Genomic DNA, 24,372 nt, shown 5'->3' with positions numbered 1-24,372 from the left:
GTTGTGGATTAACTACATGCACACGACTTGACGCTATTAGATTAATAGCAAATGATGAGTTCAGTGTATACAACTGCCCCAAGGGTGGTCTCTGCCGGTGATGTTGAATGAAGTTAACGTTAGCAAGGTTAGCAGTCAAAAAATCATAACTTCCTTTCGAGCAAGGTAAGGCAAGCACCCCGTGATTTAACAAGCCAGATGTTGTAAACTAGTCGGCTACTTGTTATTGCTAATGAGCAAAATAGCCATATACAACCCCCAGCTAACGTTAGCCAATGTTTGCTCATTAGCTAATTAGCGTTACTTAACGTTAGCTAACGTTAACACATAGCTAGCTAACCGCAGCAAGTTTACTAACGTCAACGTTATCGTTACAAACAAGCAGCAACTCCAACAACTACCGTTAGCTTAACTAACATTAGGTAACATCATCTGCCAAACGTATCTAGCTTGCTAACTAACCTAACTTTGTTGTGATAGTGCCGAATTGCAACCATGAGCACCAACGCAGAGAGGAAATTCATCAATTTGAGGAAACGTCTGGACCAGTTGGGGTATCGACAGCCACTGGGAATTGAGACATTGCCACTAGTGGAGAAACTGTTCAGGTGAAACTTAAGTCCTCATGCACCTGTTGCCCTTATTCTGATATACCAGCCAATCAATCACAGTTGACCAGATCAAACCATTTTTTGTGTGAGTGAGTGTGTTATTCTCTGCATTACAGTGATCTGGTCCACACAACTGAAAGCTTGCGCAATGCCAAACTGTCAGCAGGAAAGACAGAGAAAGAAAGCCGAAACTTCGATGCCCTTCTGGAGCCTTACAGGACGGAGAATGCCCGGCTGGTCCGGGAGAACAATGAGCTGCACCTCGAGCTTCTCAATATGAGGGAGGAGAAGGACCGTGTCAGCAGAGGTAAACAGGTTTAGATATCAGTCCCCCTCCTGAATACAGTGTTTTAACATTTTCCCACATCCATGACCCTCATACACAAAAGACTGATATGACTCCTAACCTTCACATAATGCTATTTTGTTTCAGAGCTCAAGACCCACATTAGGAAACTGGACCATGAGACATCTGACCTGAAGTTTTTAAATAATCAGTATGTGCACAAGGTTCGCTGCCTGGAGAAGGATAGCAAGGCTAAAGCTGAACGCATCCAACAGCTGCAGGAGAAGAACATGCAAGCTGTGGTGCAGACACCAGGTAATAACAGGGGCACAGTGATATTTCACTTTGGTAGAAGGTGTTAATTTTTTTTGTCCTCGAAGCTCTGCAGGAGTTCAAACTTGATTTTGCAGGGGACCCATAGTTAGCACCACTTTGTTGCTTTCCTTTTGAAAATCCAGTCTTAAGATCAGACTTGTAACGCATAGAAAGGAAAAGTAGATCTAGGTAATGAGTGAATCGGAGAAAAGGCTGCACCCTATGGAGGTGTGCATGGTGAAAAGTTGAAAATGATGTACCAAAGTGTCAAAATGACACAAATTGCATCTTACCTTAAGGTTATTCATTCCAGCACTCTTGTCTAGTAGCTGCTACTTTCTACAACATAGTGACACAATATAAACTTTATTTTTTATAGCAACCAGATAAGCAAAGATAGTTTCAACACAGACTGAGATGTGAAGCATAACTGAAGAAATGGATCCTCCTTACGTATCACATGCTTTCACAGGTGGAAAAAAGCGCAGCATTCCTTTCAGACGTCAGAGAATGCAGATCGATGAGCTCATACCGCCCTCTGCTACCTCTGCTTATCCCGCGCTGCAGCCTGATGACCCATACATAGCTGACCTGCTGCAGTTGGCAGATGGAAGGTTTGCCCTCCTATGTGGCTTCTCAACTATACTACTGAGAGAAGTGGTAGTCGCTTGATGTATGTGTTGATTGAGCATGCTTGCATATGCATTATTTATTTAGGGACTGTTTTACTCCCTGTAACCTTAATTTGTAGGATTCATGAGCTACAGGAAGACATCATAAAAGTCAAACTGGACCTGGAAAATGCTCAGGGCTGTATAGCACACTTAAACACTCAGGTAAGAAATAAATATATGAATGAAAGGGACATGAAATTGTGATATGGTAAATGCTGTGATTGAGATTGTGGTGTTGCTTTTTGTATTTATTTATTTTTTTTTACACTACTGTTAGGTGGAAGAGCGAGACAAAGAGATAGAGCGTCTGAATCGTGCACTTGATGGAGGACGTCCTCATGATGTCATCTCCCTAGAGGCTCAGAACATCAGCAATGAGAAACTGATTGCCCACCTTAACCTTCAGGTAAGCATACCACATTCATACAGGATGTTTATATAATGACAAAGATAATTATGCTGTAATTGTTATTTTTAAAGTGTAGGCTGAGCAGCAAGGCCAGACATTTTCACATTTTTGTATTTTAATTGTATTTGAATTTTTGTAGCTGTAGGAGTCGTTTTCCAGCTATGGGGACACTGCAGCTAAATTAATGTAAAGTAATGAATTATAACAAATTGTAATGAATTATAACTCATTGATCCCCATAGGATCAATGCTTGGTGGTCTCCATAGTTGTTACCCCATCCTGCTGCCTGTTGCCTTGCACGGCCTGTCCCAGATAACTCTTGCTTTGGGTCCACAGATCGAATACCTGCAGGAGACCAACAGGACACTGGAGCAGAAGGTGGAGGGGCTGCTGCAGAAGAGGCAGGATGCTTCCACTGAAGTAGCCAATCTGTCTCTAAAGAACCAGGAACTATGTGAAGAGCTCACTCACATAGACCACCTCGCCAAGCAGCTAGAGATGGACAAGGAGCAGGTGTTGGAAACTGCTGACATGGAACTGCAGGAAACTAAAGTGAGAATATTAGAAGGCAGGGGGGAAAAGTGGTGTACTTTTGCATGCAGGAGAACAGGAGTAGTACCTTCTAGTAACAGTGCATTAAATAACAAAAGAAGTTGAAATTGGTGCAATGGAAACAAACCTCATAACCGACTTTACCCTTTGTTTTCTTATCAGAAAGAAATTCAGAGGCAACAGAAAACCATTGAGGACTTGGAGGATATTATCACAAAAATAAGAAGGGTATGTACTGAATATTATTGGGCTTAAGGGGAATACTTCTGAATTTCCAGCATATAAATGTTATGGTGTACATTTACAACTGTTCCTTTCCAGAAACTAGAGAAAACTTTTGCTCATTTGCGATGCTACACTGAGTTACAGCTATATAGAAAATCTATTGGAAATTATTAAGTTGGCAGTGCCAAGGATAAGGTTGCATTTTCCTAACTGTTAGCATCACTATAATGTAAACCTTGTGGATGTAAAAATCCAAGGAAACGATCTAGGACTTTACAAAGTTGGTCTTCAATGAATTGCCAGTGATTACACTAACCATTACAACAAGATTTCTTAAATTGTGGGAGACTTTCTCTTAAGGCTACATAAACTAATCTGCAAACATGTTTGTTTGCGCCCCCATGGAATACAAGTGTTCTCGCTTAAGTTTTTTGTTTTATTTTCATTTCAGTTAATGTCCAGCCAGAAACTGTCACAGATTAGGGAGGTCCAGCCAAATGTCCCCAGTATAAAAAAGTTTGAGCATCCCTTTTATAACCGTCTCCGCACTGGTAATTCAGGAGCAGTCTGAAGGTGCCTATGAAAAAGACCGTCTTCAGGACCAACTGGTGGAACTCAAGGAGCAGAATGAGAAAATGGAGGGACTGGTGAATTTCCTGGAGGAAGAGAAAAGTAGGCTGCAGGACAAAATGGAGAAAATGATTGCAACTGGTAAGCAGCAGTTTGCTTTACCTCTCCTGCTGAACCTTGGGCTTTATCCTGTTTTCTTACTACACACATTGTAATAACAATGCATCTGTCCACCGGCCCAGCACCTTTTCTTTCTCAGTACTAATGCATCACTGACATGCAAGTTTCTGTTTCCTAGACAAAGTCCTGGTGCTGGAGCTAGAGACCATGCGGGCTAAGCATGGTGTTTGTGGAAGGGAGCACTCCCCATCACGCCTTGATGCATTTGTCAAGAGCCTAGAGGAAGAGAGGGATTTCTACCGTCAGGAGGCTGAGCGCTACAAGAGGACCAGAGGGCATTCAGGCCTGGACTTAAGCCCCAATCGTAGTCCAGGCAGAGGCAGGAGTCCCGGGTCTAGAGCAGTCAGGGTAAGTGGATACAATTAACTTGGCTAATACTTTTTTTAACAGAATTGGAGTTGATTCTCATAGAAACTAATGCAAAAAGTACTCTGTGATCGGATAAGATAATGGCCTCTTTAATTTTCAGGGGGGCGTTGGGGAGACAGAACTCAATCGTGCAGTAAAGGAAAGAGATGAGCTGAAGGCTGTTCTGTTGGGCTTTGAGAAGCACATGGAGGACATCCAGACCAGTGTGAAGGCCCTCAGTGCTGAGAGAGACCAGCTCAAAGCACAGTTAAAACAGGTGGGTTTGAGAGACATGGCCCCATCATATATGTAATTTAAATTACTTTCTTTATGCTTGTATGGACCAACTGTGTGTGTTCACTCAGGTGCAAGAGGAGCTAAGGCAGGCCCACAGCACTACAGATCTGTCTGCTGACATCTTGAGGTTGAAGGAGGAGTTGAAACAGGCAGATATTGAACTCCAGCAGATGACTTCTGAAAGAGACACACTTCTGGGGAGATTAAAGGTCTTCACATAACACCTGACTGTCACCATTTCCATGCCTCTCCTGTGATCTCCAGCTTATAACATCAACTATTATTATACCTTATGAATACTATACTACCATACTACTTGACATGGCACATAACATGTTCATCTTCAGTCATCGTCATTTTGCAATTTTTTTAGCCAATTGTTAATTATATTAGTTATGGATTTCACCAGTCAGTTGTGAATATCATTTACATATCTTGATGAGTTCCTGCAAAGTTAAGCATTTCTGGTGTCTAATATGCTAGAATCTGTCCCTTATGCATAACTTGTCTCAAATGCCTAACTGGCATATTGTAAATTAGATTCTTAGCTTATAATGATCATCTTGGATGAGTCCAACACACTCACTACTGTGGGCCTTTTGCAGGTTGCCCAGACTTCATCTCTCACCGACAGACAGGAAGAGGAGAGGAGGATACTAGACCTGGAGAATGCCATTAAGAGTGTAAGCCTGTGGGGCATTTCAACAAATCTGTTCAAACATTTTGCCCCACCTGGTGCTCACAATTATTTTACTGTTTCAGCTCTAATATTTCAATATGCCAGCATACAATCATTATGCTACCATTCACTACTTTAACGTTAAATCTTCATAATTATTATACCACTGCGTCTCTTGGCCTGGCCTTTGTGTGTTTTGTGGTCCAGTTGGAGCGGGAGAGACTGGACCTGCGGTCACAGGTGTGTCTGCTGAAGGAGAGCAGGGAGGCTGTGGAGGAGGAGCTGAAGGTTCGGTCCACTGCTATGGTCCAAAACGCAGAGGAGACAGCCCAACAGAGGGCTGAGTCTAATGCTCTGAGGTGTGTCTTCCATATGAAGCGATCTCTACCTTTCCTGCGTTTTTTTTCTGTCACTCTCCAGTGTTGGTCAATAAAACACAAATGTACTAAAAATTAGTCTTTGTCATGCTGCTGCAATGAGGGATCATTGTATTTGTGTCCAGTGCCATACAGTGCTGATGGATGCTTTCATGTTTGTCCACAGGCTGCTACAGGAGCAGATGGAGCAGTCGCTGTGTGATACCCAACACAGACTGTCTGTGAAGATGAATGAGCTGTATGCTGCCCATGAGCAAATTGAGAAACTGGAAGAGAGAATAGGCGAGTGTTTATGGATTTAGTGGGGTGCAGGATGGACTGCTCTGGTTAATGTTGTGCTGTTTTTTCATTTGTCTGTGGTTACTCAGCCGTTTGCTCCATTTCTATTTTTCTACCAGGGGAACTCAGTCGGCAGGGCTCCAACCACAAGGAGGAGGTGACTGTTCTTCAGAAGTCCATTTCTGCCCTGGACAGGGAGAAAGATGCTCTGCAGGATGAGGTGGATCAGAAGACTGAGAAGCTGGTTGTGCTGCAGGAGGAGCTATCAAAAAAGGTAGCTCTTACCAACAGCCAGTCAACTCTGCATCATGATGTCCTGTATGTCCTTGTCATTTGTAGGTCAGAAAGTTGTTAAGTGTGGTCATGTCGGTGCCCCATGTTGGTTGGACAAATTCCTCATATGTGTTATGTTCTTTGCCAGTCAGGAGCCTCTAATTGATTACTAACTATTACTAATAACAAACCTGAATATTGTTAGTGTTTGAAGAGTATTTATGAAACGATGATGTGGATTGTTGTTATGCAGGAAAAGACCCTTGAAGATGTGAGACTCACAGTCACAAACATGGATAACTCGCTAGCGTAAGTATTTTGGTGTGAGAATTCTGTTTGGCTTTGTGGTGACTAAGTGTCATCGTAAATGAGTATCATAGAGTGCATCATGAAACCGGAAACCCAGAGTTCCTCTTCTCTGATAGGACTGAAAACTTGTGGTGAGGTTAATGTGTATTCCTTACAGTCAGCTGAAGGGGGCGTTGAGCAGCCGTGAGAGGGAGATAGCCAGTCTGAGGCGGCAGCTGGATGCCTCTCAGGAGGAGCTGGCTGGACTCAGGAGAGACAGAGAGATCACACTCAGAGAGAACAGGAGGCTGCAGGATGACCTGGCCACAATGACCAGAGAAAACCAAGTATGCAATAAAACTATTAGTCAGTAGTTGGTAATCAGTTGCTACATATTTCTTCTTTTTAGATCTGTTGATATTTGCACAGATCTGTCAACCACAAACAGATGAAGAGAATAACACCCGCTCCCTTTGTGTTTTAATATTATCTGTTGTTTTCCAGGCTGTACATGCAGAGATGGAAGAGGCTTTGCATGAGAAGGATGACCTGAAGTTGAGGGTTCACTCTTATATCTCTGAGGTGTCCAGAATAGAGAAATTGATGGCTGCAAAGGCAAGAGAAAACTGCTCTATACTGATACATATGTTTGTAAATCTGTAATACTTGTGTAGATATTTTCCCTATGCTACTTTGGTGTTGGAGATTCAGTTCTTATCAGTGCAACATTAGATGTCCCATATCTGTGTGACTGGAAGCGCCTGGATATCCTATAGCTGTCCTCTTACTCCCACTTAGTGTGCGGACCCTCTCCTGTTTGCCCCAGCTGACCACTAGGTGTTGACCCACAGGAGCAGGAGAACAGGGACATGCTGGAGCGGTTCCGGATGGCCCACACTGAGATGGAGGATCGGGAGCAGAAGCTGCAGCAGGCTGAAGGCCTCAACAACTCCATCCGCTTGGAGCTGCTGTCTTCAGACACAGAGCGCAGGCATCTCCGCGAGACTGTCAGCCACCAGGAGAAAGAAATCCAGCAGGTGAGACTGGGTAGGAAGGAGCTGCTGATGCATTTACACTTTGGTAAAAGATTCCCAACAGCTATCTGGGTTTGCAGGGTTAATCTCAGTTATGATGTTTACATGTACTGATCTAAAACCAGTGTATAACCAGATTAAGAAAAGAATTATTATGAATTTTAATGCTGTCAGTGAGAGGACAAATGATTTTCCCAACACAAATATGGACAGTAACATAATTAAATTTACCTTCAACAAATTTGGGACGCAATTAAAATTTTGGAGAACCTAAAAGTCTCAGAGTTTTGGTAACATGGTAGCATAATGTGAGATTAGACACTGAAACAGTCAGAAACTTAAGTCTTTATACAAGCGTGAGATAAAACTCTAATGTGAGATACACACTCCCTGTCCCCCCGCCCCAGCATATGCAGGCTCTTCAGGCATATGAGGCCCGGGTATCATCGCTGGTTCGAGGGATGTCCCGACTGGAGGAGGAGCTGCACACAGCGCAGGGGGACAAAGCTGCTCTAGTCTCTGACCTGGCCTCTGTCAGGGAACTCTGTGTCAAACTGGACTCAGGCAAGGAGCTCACTGCACGCCAGCTCACCTCCAGGAGCATGGACCTGGAGAGGGTGAGGCCTGCCTCGGGTGGACTTTCTTAAACACACTTTATACATTTGCCATTAAAGGAAAAACCCAGCCTTGAATACTCTTACACTGTTTATATCATCAATCTGTGATGATCAATGCATTCCAGGAGTTACTTTTGTGATGAAGTGTTGTAATTAGCTTTTTTTGTGTGCCCACTTTGTCTCAACCAGTCTTGTCTACTTCAGTTAATGATTTCCTATATTTCCCAGAATAACCTGACACTCCCAGAGAACGGGTGTGAACTTGTTGCATTCAGCTGTGGGTTATACGTATAGGTGGTGAGAGCAATGGTGGAGTGGGAATTTCTCCAGCTGAAATCGCGAGTCGCACCCCTTACTCACAATGCCACATGCCTTGTAGCTGCATTGCATTATGATCTATTTATGTATCTTGTTGAACATTGGTGCAAAACAATGGGTCTAGAAAGGAGTCCTTGCTCTTTGATTCTGAGGGATTGACACCAAAACCTGAATAGAGCTGCTATAGAGCTGCTGGTCGCAGCTAAAAAGGGGCCCAGGAATGTAAGCTGCATTGCCAGTAGCTGTTATCTAACTCTTTAAGGGGGGATTTTTCTTTTAAGAAAAATTACAGTGAAAAGGTCTTCACAAAACCCTCTGTAATATGTCTGCTAGGTCACAGGAGAACTAGAGGATGTTCAGTCAGAGGCAGAGCTACTAAAGAAGCAGTTGGCCAGTGAGAGGTTGACTGTTCGTAACCTAGAGACGCTTCTCTCCACCAATCGGCACAAGGAGTTCCAAACCCACCTGACTGCGAGTGAGAAAGAGTCAGAACTGAAGATCCTGCGTGACCGGCTCACCCTGGCTGACAGCAAAACGTGAGACGAGTCCAACATGTATACCGGTAGTAACTGTTAGAAGTGAATAAGAATGTTAATTTGCTGAATAAGGTGTGTGTGTGTGTACAAACTCAGTGCAGGACATGCCAGGGAGGTGTCCCAGCTCCGAGGCAAAGTGTCCCAGCTGCAGACGGAGATGGACGTTCTGAAGAGACAGTTGACCACTGAACGCTTTGAGCGGTGAGCTGAACTACTGTTTTCTTTACACTGAAATACACTGCATATCCAACACCTACCCTAGGATAGTAATATTATTCTGGAATAGAAGAACAAAGCTGTAAGTGTGACACAAAATACGAATTTGTATATTACAATTCTGTGACTACTGCCACAGAAGCATTTTCACTACTAGATTTCCGATATTACCAATTATATTTTCTCAGTATCCTAATGATTATATTTTTACATATTTCTCAACAAATCTAAATTAAATTTTTTCTTTTTTATTGCTGCAAGCAGTAACAACAGTGTTTTAGTTGAGGCAAAACTGTGCAATGTCTACAAACAAGCTCGCTTCTCCATTATAAGCCACCTTATTTTGTTGATATTGCTTGTAGGAGGTTGTAAAAAGAGATAGGCCTACTTAAAGTTGCATGTCTCATCTAAAGAGAGATCAAGTAATAATCTGCAACTTTTTCATATAAAAGTTTGCTGCTCTCTATCTGCGATTGATATAAGACAGATAGAACTTCCTTTGTATGGCTGCAGTCACTGCTCTTTATGTCTTATCTACAACAGTCAGGAAGCCAGTGAACAACAACAATCTACAATCTGAACTTCTTTCGATAACATTTAACTTTATAATGGCCGTACACTTGTGGAAAAGTATTGCAAGTACACAATAATTCTCTGAAAGTACTTAAAAAATCAATACATCCTTGTAGGTACAAGGATGTAAAAACACAACGGAGGTACAAACACATTTCAAAGTTGTGTCATGGCCTCTCTGTCCTCAGTGAAAGGGCCGTTCAGGAGATGCGCAGACAGGGTGTGTCTTTCTCCTCCCTGCGGAGCTCCTCCCCTCTCAGCCCTCTTGCCGTCTCCCCAGAACGCTCCATCCTCCGATCTCTTGACCGCTCCACTGACAAATCCTCAGAGAAGTAAGGCTGCACATCATGTATACTGGTATTTTGGACATGAAAATAATAATGCTATTTTTAACAGTCCCTTCTGTATTTAATGACCACTTAAAATCTGACTTTTCCCTTTCTCGTTCCAGAAGTGTGAGCTTCAAGGACTAGCAATTACAAGGACTGTGCTGATGAGTGAGTCAGAAACCTCTAGAGGCCTGTTTGAAGTCTTGTGTTGGACATGAGTTCTAAAGGCCTGCATATTCCTTGGCATTAACACTTGGCTCGATGTGTCCGTCCAAAGCCGTATACTTGAATGTCATTTTCTGTCCCTGTCCATCCTCGGGTCCAGAGGATATCAGACATGAAATCATGCCTGAGTCTTACTAAAGCTAATGACAGTGCTAACGTTTTGAGCAAATAGTCTTATTTTTCAATCCAAATATCCACACCCTCTATTGACTTTGTTTACGTAACTGGATGCAAAGTATCCTCTCTGTCAATGAATGATAGTCGTTAACAAAGTTAAGACAGAGTAAGCCAAGGCATTCTTTTACCATCCGTGTTCTTGAACTGAATTTGGTTTCCAGCAAGAATGACTCCTGTTACGTGTAGGAACAGAATTGTTAGTGTCTACGATTTTCTGTGACGTTTGTGCTTAATATTAATGTTTTTCAAATGATGCTTAAATTATTAAATTATTCACAAATAAAGCAATACAAAAATTAACTGCAGTTATGTACATCACATTAGTATGCAGACCATCTTTTTGTAATTTGAACTGCTTTATTAGATAGTAAACAGTAGAGGGTTTTAGGAAAGATGGGAAAGAGAGTCCATGACATGCAACAAACGTGAGCCTGATTCAAACCCACAACCCTCCGTGTACACGGAATGTGCTTTAGCCTGCTAAACCACCAAATGCCCATGAAGAACACAAATAAGCCGTTAACCCTCTATATTATCCAGATGAAGAAACGAGCAAAATAAAAATGTTGGCCTTGCAACTTTGTTATTGAAAGTTTCATCAATGCAATACTGAAATAGAGCTTAGTGCCCATATACTGTAACAGTCTGTGGAACAGGAACATCTGGACAACAGTGCGATTTGGCTTTCAGTAACTTTTTTTTTTTTCCGCAAATGATGTGCGAACATCTTGTGTAAAATGTAAAACTGGTATCAAAATACTGCTTGTTCCCTAGGAATAAAAATAGTACAAAGGATTCTGTATAAAAATAATTTCAAAACTATAAAGCATTGCACACTTAATGTCGGCAATATTCAGTGGTTGTGTTGGGGAGGGGATAGGTGAAGAGGGAAAAGTCTAGAATGTACTTGGGCAGGAGTTCCCTCAATAGCTTCTGTGGTAAGCTGCACAGGTAATAGTGCAACGTCTGTGTGGTGACGGGCTTGTACCACGTCTGCCTCTCGGGGAAGTGGACGTGAGGCGGCGCCCCGATCTGCTGGAGCACAAACTCCGCGTCGCGTTCAAGGTGCTCATAGGAGCCGATGAAGTCGTAGGACACGGCGCAGGGTTGGCACAAGTTGTATATCGGCATCCAGTGCTCGTTCATACGCTCCACGTCCTCATCCAGCAGATAATGCACAAACTCTGCAAAGGTCACATCATCTCCTGTCACTGATGCGTCCTTCGCGCGGCCCTTTCTGTACCGCTTCACGATCTCCACACCGTACTTCTTCTGGTAGGCCTCGATCTCCCCGAACTTGTTCCTGTACGCGGAGAGGAGACGCTCCATGGGTTCCCGCACAAACATGAACTTGAAGTAGTGCTTGAGCCGGTAGCGGATCTCCTCGGGCTTCAGAGAGGACAGGAAGAGCAGGTCGCTGCGGTGGTCCATCTTGATGTTGACGTTCACGCTCTCCAGGGCTCCGCTCAGGACCTTGAGGACCCTCTTCCAGTTGGAGCAGGCCACTTTGGGGACGTAGCAGTAGAGGAAGCGGTGTTCGTCGTTTACCAGGATGTGCTGCAGCAGGGTCTTCCTCTGCAGGGGACTCAGGGACCAAACATTGTGGGGCATGTTCTTCTGGCCGCACATGGTCCGGATGGTGCGGTTACGGATCTCCTGGAGGATCTACATGTGACCAAAGAGAGCAGAGAACAAAGTGCAACGCTTATTTTAAAAATATATTTGATTTTTGTTTTTGTTGGTGGTTGTTTGCCTGAAGATCACCGACTGGAGTTCATACTTTACCCACCTTTTTATTGTCCTCTATATCAGTGATTCTCAACCTTTTTCATATCAAGGACCCCTAATTTATTACACATTGCCACAGACCCCCATTTGATGAGGTTTTGTCTCTCAGACCCAAATCTGAGAATATTTTTATTGTTCGATATGATTTTGTCCAGAATTCCATTACTATCTGTATTGTAGGTATAGAGATAACAATTAAATTATGATCAAATTAGTCATTGTTCTTCATTCTCTAATTGTGTTAACTTCTTGTAAATGAAATAATGCTGAAGTTTAAAGATTCTTCAATTTGCTGGGGACCCCCTGGAACACCCTCAAGGACCTCTGGTGGTCCCCGGACCCTACGATGAGACACACTGCTCTACATCACTGAAAGCAGACAAAAAAGCTCTAGAGCCTTCAAGCCTACAGCTTGCAACACAGATTTGAGTCACGTTTCCAGCGAAACAGTTACACAAGTCACAAGACAATAAATCTCTGTTGGCTACAGCTCAGTGTAGTGTGTTGGCTTGGTAAAGACCAGCTATAAAAACGCCAACAGTGCTTTTCTGGTGCCTACTGTACCTGGAACTCCGTGTCTACAGCAGCCGGGATGTGTTGCACAGCCTGTCTGATGTAGTCGGACCGTTTGCCGTTACCCCGAGGTGGAGGCGTCTCCATACTGTTCAGCATTCCTTTCTCTATCATGAGCAGCAGGCCTCCGGATGCTACGATCACTGCGAACGTCAGCACCGACGGCAGGACGGCGGAGCTGCGGCGCAGGGAGCCTGAGTTTACCGTTGTCCTAAAGTTTATAACCGAGCCGCTCCTGGGTCCTCCTGTCCTCTTCATCGCGTACTCCTGCCGGCGCGGAAGCATAGTTTCTGTCCGGGCTGTCTGTCGGATAGTTGTGAAAGTTGTTACTACGCGAAGAAAAACTGTTGGTTTTCTACCTACCACGTACCCATAGTTAACTTCAGAAGTGGACCAGTGTTAAGTCTGCGAGCATAAAAAAAAATGGCACGTCCGGTTTGGATTTTCAAAATATACCCGTATTGACGAACATGTTGCGACTTTGTGTAATACAGTAACCAATGTGAAAAGAAATAATAGATAGGAGGAATGAAAACACAACCCCACCCCCCACCTTCAAGAATGTCTTTTCACAGGATATCTTTAGCTGACGAAGCCAATGTCAAGTCAGCACAATAAAAAAATAGATCCGGTCAAAATTTTCAAAATAAAACCATTATTGACTAACGTGTGTCGCTACGTTTTTTGAGAGATGCAAAGTGAACTAAAGTGAAACTAAAGAATATATTTAAGGAGTAATCTGTTTTCCAAAATATCTTCATATCGGTGTATTCATAGCCTACTCAAATATACCTATGCAAGGCCATATATTCAATCCATGTCTCTATCCACCCCTCCATCCATTTTTTTGTCATCTATCTGGCTCAGAGTTTCCTAAGTGCCAGAAGTGGGCCAGGCACCCTGCAGAGGAACATTGTTTTGACCACTTGTATCTGTGATCTCATTCTTTTAGTCATTGCCCAGAGTTCATGACCACAGATGAGATTCAGAACTGTGATTGACCGGTATAGAGAGAGCTTTGCTTTGTGACTCAGCTTTCTCTTTACCACCACAGTCTGATTCGATGCCTGCATTACTACAGCTATAACACCTAACCAACTATAAATCTCATGATCCCTTGCTCGTGAACAAGACACTGAGATACCTGAACTCTTGCATTTGGGGCATTTGCTCACTCCCCACCTTTTCCCAGCAGAGCACCATGGCCTCACACTTGGATGTGCTGACCCTCATCCCAACTGCATCACGCTCGGCTAAAAAAGGCTCCAGTGCACTCAGAGATCACAGTCCAGTGAGGCCAGAAAACAACGTAATCTGCAAACAGATGCGACCCTAACGTCACTGAACGTTAGTCACCTTGTTTTGTTACCCTGTAACTACAGCATTGTTATTTTATTAGTACCCGATAATTACAAACTAGTTATACCGTAATTAGCGGGCTGTAAAATAAAGCGTTACCAAATATTTTATGAATTTAATGTCAGTGACATAACATGGTTATTTCTGAGGGTAAGGGTTGTTTTGTCATGTTTGTAATAGGCCTAGGCCCATAGGGTTTATGTGTTATAAAGGTTAACAGGCCTACTTCATATTTCTCAGTTCATTCTTTGGGACTGGAATGCCAGAACAACCTTTCAGGCTTGGAGATTAGTTTAAACATGTGTTGTTAGCAGGATAAAACCTATAATCTTTGGAATTGAGAGTAGCCATGCGGTTCTCTAACCTTTTCATGCCAGGATAAATAGCCTATACGTTTTGTTTTAGATGATGTAGAACTGCGTAACTGTCCATAGGCTAGATAGGGACAGAGTGAACTAAATTATCAGAATGACCACTCTTCTCCCATCGTGCAATAATTGTGAAATTGAACTCATCTTTTTACTGGGGACACCCTCAAGGACCCTTCAGGCTCTTGAGAGGTCCTGGTCTAGACTAGACGGGACACTGTCGGTGTCTCCCACGGCCACGCTGTGAACTATAGCCCAGAGAAATAACTATAGCCTAGTAGCTTTCACAAATTTTAGAAGGACACTTTACAATATCACAGCAAAACAAAAAAAAACATACGCACATCATGTAGCCTAGCTATAAGTCCAAAATATAAAACGGAGAAAGACCTATAGTTGTCCGAAATGAGATAAGAAATACCATAAAGTACGATACGGTCACTATAAACTCACTATTGACGACCACAGACACACACTAGTCCCTATAGGAATATTAGTGATTTTTCGGTAGGGCGGATATAATGTTTCCATTCAGCTGCTCCTTTCTTGCATAATTCCCTCAGAAAAAACACGGGCTTACGTTACAATAACAGGCTCGCATCGTGACAAGGACGCATATATTGGCTGTATCTCGCCGCTCTGCTTGCCTTTCTCTCGCAGCCACACCCTCCCGTATCCATCTCACATGCGTGCAGCTGTGCGGGGCTGTCGGTGCGTCTCTCCGTGCGTGCGTCTCCGTCTCGGGCACCCGCAGCATCAGCAACACAAAAGGGTCGGAGCGCCGTGGGCAACTTCAAGGCTGATCGGAAGGAGGAATCACGTCAAAAAGGTGGTGGCATTTTTTCCTTTTCTTCCATTTGGTGATTCTTATGATGAATAGTGGCTCCATTTTCACGAAGCTTATGACCTTGTCACTGTATCCCACCTCTCATTTCTCATTGACCTGCACAGATCTTTTGCTCCATCCTTCGCAGATGTGTGTGTGTGCTGTAAAAAGGGCTGGGACTTAAAATTTGATCTGGCTGGAAATGCGCAAACGCCGATGTCAATAGGCCAAAGTGTAATTAATCGTTATCCTTATTCCAAAATGACCGCTAACTGATTTAACGGCATTTGCGTGTAATCTGTGACAATATGTGAGAAACCCAAAGGCCAGATTCTTTGTTCTCCGTGCGCCTTTTATTCTGCAATTAATAGACTGTAATCCCTATGCAGCACGCACCCGTTAATCTACCATTAACGGTTACGTATTGATCCATGTCTGTAGGTTTATATAGGCAGCTCGTCTCTATAGTCTGCCTTTTTTCACAAAAGCTACCCGTGTCAGTCATCGAAACGACTGACTATCCAGCCTTTTAAACATCAGGATTTTGAGTCAGTTGGAATACCTCATGCATAGGCCTAATGTATATTACGGTGTCGGCCTGCTACATGTGCGAAAAACTGAAATTATGGATTGTTTTTTTTTCTTTTCTCCGCACATGTATTTATGTGTAAGCTTAGCCTCGTTTTCATCAATGCTGCATTTACTGTCAACGTCAATGGACTTTCATCCTCAGACATAGGGGCAGGGAGAATGAATGGCATTTCGCCAGAAATTAATTCACAGGCTTGGAAGGAATCCTGCTGGTGTTGCATTTATGGTGCTGGGTTGAGTAAACTGGTTGGTTTGTTGGTTGTCTGCTTCACTAGGATACCTGATTTCGTATAGGGAAGTAGGCTATAGGTTGTAGTGATCACCTGGAATCATACAAATGGACAGGCATATGAACTGATGCAAGGGTGATAAGCAAAGTCATCATATTAGGACCAGAGCTGTGCAATGTGCCATTTAGGTGTGTGCTTTAGAGAAGAAATAGGAAAAACTGTCATGGCAAAGACTGTGCTTCTTCACCATTAATGATTCAAGAATGTAGTGTTTTTATAAAGTACTGCAATGGTCAGTTTTAGGTGTTTTGCAGGGGCATAAATGTTTGGACTGTAAGATATGCATAGCTGCACAGTAAACAATGAGTTGTCTGTGTTAAATTACCATGTCATCACTATGCAAATGGTGACTAATGAACATTTTTCCAGAGACATCTGTACTGTGCTTTTACAGTACCTGCATAGATAAACAGCATTACTTTTTATTTGAATCATGTAATGGCCCTAGAGAAACTGCAACTATTAATTGAATTACTGTAGATGCGGAGAAAAACGGTCTGACTCACTGTTTTTTGTTTGTTTAAATACAGATTAATTTGCACTCACATAGCAGCATATTAGGGTAAGGTAGAGCTGCACCATACCAGTGTTTGCTAATTTGTGCACTCATACTCTTAATATTGACAATTTAGTGTGTGTGGAGGGGTGTAGCCTATTAAATTTTAAAGGCTTTATGAGTGAAGCATTATTTTAGCACCATCAATAGTATCTGGCCTTCACTTTAGGGATTCATACCGTCTGATACCCAGCACTGGTATCTGTATCAGTGCAGCTCTTATCTAAGACAGAAAATGGTAATTACAGTTTACCTCTTTATTCCTTGTGAGCTCTGTCCTAATTTATTCAGTCCTCTGTGGTGCAAGTATCATACTGACATCAACGTTTCAGAAATGTGGTTTAAGATATGTTTACACATGTCTATGCAATACATCACTATTCCCACAAATATTTGCCTGTATTCTTTTTAAAAAAGGCTCTTGGAAAGATGGCAAACTCTGTTCTCCTGACCTGTTTAAGGCAAACACTTAAGGAATTTCAGTACATATACAAGATAACAAGAAAAAGCAGCAGGCTGTAGATGGAGCACCATTAGTTTGATGATGTATACGTTGTCACTGAGACTAGGCCTACTAGTTCATCCCACCATAGAATTAAAAGGATTAGCCCGTTTCCCCCATCGAATTATCTCCAGTAAGCTGTTTTTCTTTTTCTTGAAGCCCATCCTTATCCATCGATCAGTAAAATATCAATAAATATGTTAACATATTCCAAGCTTTACATACAGTTTGGATCTGAAAGGTATATTAAAATCAACATATAGATAGGTCTTCTCATTTCCATGAAAATTATGAATGACTGGCTCACTCTACATTACAAGTGCAGTGGCTGCTACTATAACACAGAATTGCTGAGGGCGGTTGATCCTGGCCTCTATACCTCTCTACACATTGTGTAGTGATTAAGATTTATTCTTCCCTCATCCTGTGTGTGCTTGTATGCCTGCATGCATGTGGCTGTGTGTAAATGTGTAAGTGCGTGTTTGCGCTGGTTTACTGGGGGTTTCTATTTATATACACAGTCAGGGAGCAGTCTGTCTTTGAAGTGCAATGCTGCTGTAATATAGGCGGCATCCAGGTTGGTAAAGCCCCATCATTACCATATCCCTCTGAGACTGCAGTGTGATCCTGCCAAAACTGGAGTGTGGGGGGGCTGCCCTATTACACGGTAACACTATGCTGATGTACACCCATTATGCTTCCAGATCAGGCTAATATAGGCATGAAATGAGGACGTTTCATCTATTGAAGCTACCGGATACAGGGAAGTAAGGCTTTGCTTCTCATAAAATACAATGTAAATGATGTACGCTAAGAAAATGACCGCTTAACACTACAATTTCACCAGTCTCATAATGTGTATTGCATATAGTCAGAGGTCAAGTCAGAAGGCTATGAGGTCATTTATGACTATAACATTATTAAGCAGTTGTGGCGCACCACATTACGAACCATTATAATCAAACATGTGCACACACATTTATTGCTCACTCACAATGAAAGGCTTTGTGTGCATCAGCCAGTTGAAATGATGAATGCTACTCTGTTCTCCTCCTGCACTGGCTATCTGGCTGGGAAACAAAGTGTCACTTTGTGCCTCCTCAGCACAGCAGCAGCAACAGACACAGTAGAACGCCCATCTCTCCTCGCTCAGCGCTCACTGCCCTATCCCTACTGACACACCTTCTCCCCTCGGACTGTCTGACCGTACATGTGCTCGCTCGAACACGTATCTGCACTCACGAACCCACACTGCAGCTACAGAGACGGTTATTTTCATTCCGGAGTATGTGACTGCGCCTCGGAGTGCAATCAAATTTTCATCGATATAAAAACACCAAAGGATACACCTCCCTCTCTCTGTCTCTGTCTCTCCCATATGCCCACACACACACACACACATGCACGCACACACACAACCAAGCCCTTACTGCATCTGATACCTGACTCCAGGTAATGCCCTAGTTCCACAGTGACAGCAGGCAGGTGGAACGGCCACACACTCATAGATACCCTCGTACACAGCCGGTTGCACGAAGGTAAGAAGGCATTCTTATACAGAAAGTCTGGAACAATTGCTCTTTAGAGAATATTGAATGTTAAGTTCAGCTTTTTGTAGTTGTGGTTTGTTCGCAGGTTGCCAGTTACTCTAGTTCCTATTTATTTTGTCAGTGCATTGGCTGTCTTTTAGTATGCCAAACCATTACTGATATCCGTGCAGCAAAACAGTTTATATTATATAGGGTGTTTTAATGATGTTTATCGATATTACTACATACCTGAGGTTACTCGTCTTTCAGTGGAAAACATACTATGTCAGTTGTGCATGTCACAATGTCAGTTGTGCATGTCACAATGTCAGTGTTTGAGACTGTCAGTGGAAAAAAAGGCCTCTCTCTGTTGTTTGTTGTCATTACGTTACACACTGAAGCGTTATTAGTTAACCATTGGCTGGTGTGGTAACTATAACCCTGGTCATGTGATTGATGCTCTGTGTCACACGCATCCATTGCCTTCTTGCATGCACCCTTTAGATATATATATACTGTACTGTTGGCTACTGCAGACGTTTGTTTAGCACCTCCAACCAAGTGTTTAATACAACTCTTATCATTCATTACAGTGGTGGTTTTGCTTTGGGTCTGACATGCTGAACAACACTTGTTTACTAATGTACAAATTCAGGAAAACCACAAGGAGCAGCATGATGCAGGCATGTCAAGTCAAGTAGTTGAGTCTGTTTGTAGTGATGAGGGACGAGCCTGGTGTGTCAGCTGATTCTGCTTGGTGTGTCCTTTGGTCCCGGCTGCTGCAAAAGCGTTGCCGTGGAAACCAGAGGCTGCTAAAACTTCAGAGAAAGGCAAAGAATGAGAGTGGGACAAAGAGTTGGTGCTGATGAGACAACAGCTCTCGTGTAAGGTTTCCTGAAGCTTCCCAGACTGCCCATATCATCGATGGTGATGAAAGCCTTTCGTCCTTCACATTCATCGTTTTTGTCCTTGTCCCCTCATCAGCCACCTTGATAGATCCAGTTCCTGCTGTTTAGAAGCGCTTCCTCATCCACACCTCCACGTCACCCTCCATGCCAAACTCAGTCTTCTCCATCATCTGTCCCTCACTCTCATGAGAGCACCTGATGCTACGTAACAAACCTAACAAACCCAAACCTGCTGTTTTTGTCTCTGTTCTGTATTTATTTCACCGTTTCTCCCAAAGCCACAGCGGAGGCAGCAGCGACGTTCATCTGGGTAAAACAAGCTTTGTGCAAAAGGGCAGATCGATGTTCCCTAAGGTTTTACTGCAGTGGTGCGCAGCCATCTCGAGCTGTGCAGCTGAACTAGGTAAACTGTTACACAGCTCCGCCACGTCTGTCTGCTTTGTCAGCAAGCTGTTTACGCTGTAAGGTTATGGCACCTAGCTGACCCCACCATGCTAAAGCTACTGAGCTATACCATTGGACACTGGTAGTTGTCTGGCCCGTTGTGGTACAGAGTGTCACCATCAAATGATGTTGAGCTGCTGAGTCCTTGACAGCGCTGCAACGGAGCATCGTGTTATGCCACCGCCATACTATGATGCAGCTATCCTTGTCAAAGGCATTTCTCTGCTTCTGTAGAGCACATGGCCGCTCCTCGTGCTTCTCCCATCCCATCTGTAGTTCTGCTCCCCAAGTCTGTCCTCTGCAGCAATAGGACTACACACGCACACCCATAAACAGACACAAACACACACACGCCATACACCAAGCTCCTTACCACATAGACACCTGCTCAACATTAGGACCGACAGTCAGGCTGCTTGAGCCCCATACTTGCACAAGCTCAACGCATGTAAATAGACAGACAGACACAAACAATGAAGCGTATTTTTACTGATTCATACATGCTGTCTGTCTACAATCTACAATATCGCTCTGTAAACCAGCAGACACAACCGCATACAGTCTCTCTCCTCTGCCACACACAGCCACACACACACACACTGTTGGCGTTCACACACTCCCACTAACAAACATGCTTGCTCGCTCCTTGTTCTGCGCTGACCGGAGTCGGACGGGACAAAGAGCCATTCTGGGTGAGACATTTCTGAGAGGGTCTGTCAGGAAGGAAGCCCACGGCATGCTGATCCGGCTGGAGACGGCGGGCTCCTCTCCCCGTCTCTCTCACGGTCGCCTCTCTCAGTACTGTCTCACACACTCTGGTATTACACCGCCGGCCCGAGTGCTTGTGGTTTTTACACACATTTCCACTGTACATCAGAAAACCTGTGGCTCGGCCATGCTGGAGACAGGTGTTGGGTAGAGGATGAGTAGTGAGAAGCAAAGAGTAAAGGTTCAGGGAGCCGTCAGTCGGGGTTTGTTGGTTACTGTCAGTTTATAATCATGAGGGTTGGTTTATGTGGTTTTACTGTGATGATTATTCATATTGTATCTTTATGGAGGATCTCTAATCAAATACAGATTAGATAGAACAAAGGGCCTCCCTGCTGAGAGTAAACATGTTTCGCTCAGCTGCTATAGATGATGGGGAAGAGACAGGAGTAAGGATTCTGTGATTAATCTTTCTATAATAGCTTGTCTTATTGAGAAATTGTATAATGTGTTTACTTGCTTTATTAGGAGAAGGGGATGATTTCTGTTTAACGTCAGTAATACCTGCATCCCCCGACCACTTAGTTGTGTGTGTTATCATTTAAGATGTATGTTTGGCTTTTGAAAGACCATCATTTGTGCCCCAACGAGCCATAACAGAGTGGCCTCAGAGGGCGCATCGTGCTTTTAAAACAGTTGAGGCTTTATCAGGCCCTTAACAAGCAGATCACCAAGAGACATTCTGAGAGAGCTAAGACAGGAGCGGAGCTTTATTGATGAGAAGGCTGGAGGCGATAAAGAGAAAAATAAAAAGCGAGACACGTGGAAAGTCAAACTGCAGCTCCAGCAGAGTGAGTGTGCAGTGCCCCGTTACTGAACTCTCATGTGTCTCTCCTCTCTCAGTCAGGGCTGCTCTGCTCTAGCCTCGTCTCTTTTTTCCCCTCTAGTAAAGGCTCCTACTCGCTCCCTTGCTCTTGCAATAAAGCAGATAACAACATCCCCATGTTCACTTCCCTCTTCTCTCACCACAGCCAAGGTGTGCAGTGACCATGGCAACGGACGCCAAGGAAACTAAGCATGACATGCGTTTAGAGGTAACCGTATCCAAAGGCCCAGGTAAACAGGAAAAAAAGAGTGCTTTTAGATCCCATCTTAAAGAGACGGTGCTTAAAATAGAATTGATGGCAACACCAATGAGGTGAAATGAGACCTCTGTTTGCCTTGGTTTATTGTTCTTTTTTCACTGTCTCTTTAAGAAGTGCATGGTGTGGTGATGGGTTTGACATGATAGTAGAGATTTACGGAGGCCATTAGATATGCTAGTTGTGTGCTGTGACCAAGGTTCTGACTTGTGAGTTCTTTGTTCCTTACCTCACTAGCTTTTATTTAATCATTTTATACAGTTTTATGATGGAATTTGATCACAGGGCATACATGAGCACATGTATTAAAGATTAGATCAGTGGTATAAAGCAAAGAAAACAACGTATCAATATCAAAACAGCAAGAGGTCAAATTTGTGTCCCAACACTTGTAATAGGCTGCCTAGATCAAAGCCTAAAAATCAGTATAGTGACGCACACCAGACAGTTTTCATTTAGTACATCATCCTGAATACATTACTAAATATTTGCTGACTGTAATGTTATTACAGTACAGTGAGCTGCTGCATTGTGTGTGTTTGCCTGGCAGTGACTATATATTTGTGAAACAAGTAGTGCACCAGGTGTATTCAGCCATGTGCTAAGGAGGGCCAAGTGTTTTCATTCCAACCAAAGATTACACCAGGTGATTTCACACCTTTAACCAAAGAAGAGGAACTAAACAGTGAAATCACCTGGTGCAGTCTTTGGTGGGAATGAAAACCTGTATCAGTCCTCCATGTCACACAGTTGAATACCCCTGTAGTACACTATAGCAGTGGTTTTCAACCCTGGACCTCAGCAGCTAGAGTACTGCTGGTTTTCTATCCTACCAGCGAGTTAATTGCATTCACCTGCTCTCCCAGGTGTAAATCGGTCCCTAATTAGATGGCTAGAATGAAAACCAGCAAGACTGGGTGCTGCGGACCAGGACTGAGAACACAGGAAGTAGTGAATGTGAGAGTTAACCCTGGCGTTACGTCGACTAGCTGCTGTGTGGAGCGCTGCTGAGTGGAGTACGCTGCTGAAAACGTGTCCTTCCTCGTTTCACGCATGAGTGTGTGAGCATGCCAGCGGCAGTGCATTATGGGCCACGTACCAGAGCAGAAACACTGGACAGGCCCTGATGCTGGGAAAGCATGCTGTGGGGAAACAGAACATCAGTGTCACACTGTAATATCACTCACTTTACTTACATAGACAGAGTGAGAGTGGGTCTGACAGAGCGATTTGAGCATGTCATCGATTTCAACACTGCCCTGCAGAAAACAAATATTTCCATTTAACCAAAACATTTCTTTTTTTTTATTGATTGACAGCTGATAAGGCAAGCCATCTCAAACATGAATGGATTCCTGAAAATTAGATTTTTTTGGAGATACAGCGTTTCTGTATGGCATTGACGATATCATAGATATGGGTAAGACTGGCACTTTAGTCTGGGGCGAGACGATTGATTTCCGCTGTTTTGATGTGATTTACATGGTCAGGAGTCAGGAGTGGTGACACATTCAGTCCCCGAGGATAAACAAGTTCTCTTTTAGTCAAACCAGCACACTGTCCTATTTTAGATAAACCAGTACACAGTGCATACTCCGTCAATAAAAGATAGTGGTATGATAAATATTTCCACACACTGTATATAAATTCATTTCTTTGTCAGTCATTGCTACACAATTGCTGTGTATAGTGTAAATACATACACTTCATTTAAACTCCTCTTCTCCCACACCAACACAAAGACGCACAGTTCGGAGTCAGGGAGTTGGTGGAAATTAGTTTACTGTATCATTTCCCATGATGCTTCTGGTGTAGTGAGCAGCATGCAGAGTGAAATCCCACACCAGTTGCTACTTATAGCTCTGAAAGGGATACCCGCAGAGCCCCGAGAACGCTTCTCTTCACAGTGGTGTAGAGTAGCTTTGTAGCTTTGTAACCTCACCCACTTGGTTCACCCATTAGACCTCCACAAGTACTCAGACACACACACATACACAGACAAAAACAAAACACACAGCCTGACTTTTGTAGACGGACAAATGTGGCATTGGATTCCTCTGTCCATCCTTTTCCTTGTAGTCATTATGAAACAGTCAAAATGCACTCTTGACTACATTCAGCAGAAGGTTCCTACTGGTCGCTCCATACACATTTTTCATGCATTCACTGATAAGATTTCGTCTACTTCAAACTGTCGGTGTAGCTCAGCTGGTAATGACTGAAGTATTGTTATGAAATGAGATTCTGAAATACAGCAAATAGATATGTGTAGATATTCAACTTATTTACAGTAAGCTGATTACATCATATCAACAAATCTCATCATAGGGATCCCAAGGAGGCCACAGAGCATTTTTTTTTCCCTTTACACGTGGGAAAGTTTAGCTTATGTGACAGAG

The 24,372-nt window shown here is 43.3% G+C and overlaps 2 protein-coding genes across 2 annotated transcripts; one reads left to right on the top strand and one right to left on the bottom strand.

Moving 5' to 3' along the window:
• Nucleotides 1-70: 70 nt before the first annotated feature.
• On the top strand, nt 71-10,689 carry cep135 (centrosomal protein 135). Its single transcript, XM_078285762.1, is given in 25 exon segments — nt 71-165; nt 481-608; nt 728-918; nt 1,045-1,212; nt 1,685-1,826; nt 1,964-2,048; nt 2,164-2,292; nt 2,633-2,848; nt 3,011-3,076; nt 3,634-3,784; nt 3,942-4,182; nt 4,184-4,448; nt 4,537-4,677; nt 5,074-5,151; nt 5,355-5,506; nt 5,691-5,806; nt 5,923-6,077; nt 6,330-6,385; nt 6,543-6,711; nt 6,869-6,979; nt 7,216-7,401; nt 7,806-8,015; nt 8,667-8,869; nt 8,966-9,070; nt 9,847-10,689. Coding segments are annotated over 24 exon segments (3,597 nt in total). The 5' UTR covers nt 71-165; nt 481-495; the 3' UTR covers nt 9,995-10,689.
• Nucleotides 10,690-10,727: 38 nt separating this feature from the next.
• Nucleotides 10,728-13,149, bottom strand: chst14 (carbohydrate (N-acetylgalactosamine 4-0) sulfotransferase 14). The gene is made up of 2 exons (XM_071895574.2): nt 12,742-13,149; nt 10,728-12,054 (listed from the first exon to the last, which is right to left on the bottom strand). The coding sequence occupies exons 1-2, from the start codon at nt 13,033-13,035 to the stop codon at nt 11,227-11,229; spliced, it is 1,122 nt and encodes a 373-aa protein (XP_071751675.1). The 5' UTR covers nt 13,036-13,149; the 3' UTR covers nt 10,728-11,226.
• Between the last annotated feature and the right edge of the window lie 11,223 nt (nt 13,150-24,372).

Source organism: Centroberyx gerrardi, chromosome 9 (assembly GCF_048128805.1).
Source record: "Centroberyx gerrardi isolate f3 chromosome 9, fCenGer3.hap1.cur.20231027, whole genome shotgun sequence".
In the NCBI taxonomy this organism is placed as follows: Eukaryota; Metazoa; Chordata; class Actinopteri; order Beryciformes; family Berycidae; genus Centroberyx; species Centroberyx gerrardi.
This window is presented reverse-complemented; position numbering and strand designations above follow the sequence as displayed.

Coding starts and splice junctions, on each gene's coding strand:
- chst14 (XM_071895574.2), bottom strand. CDS start 13,035: ATGCTTCCGCGCCGGCAGGAGTACGCGATGAAGAGGACAGGAGGACCC. Junction 12,055..12,741: donor CTGTAGACACGGAGTTCCAG/GTACAGTAGGCA, acceptor GGTCACATGTAG/ATCCTCCAGGAGATCCGTAA.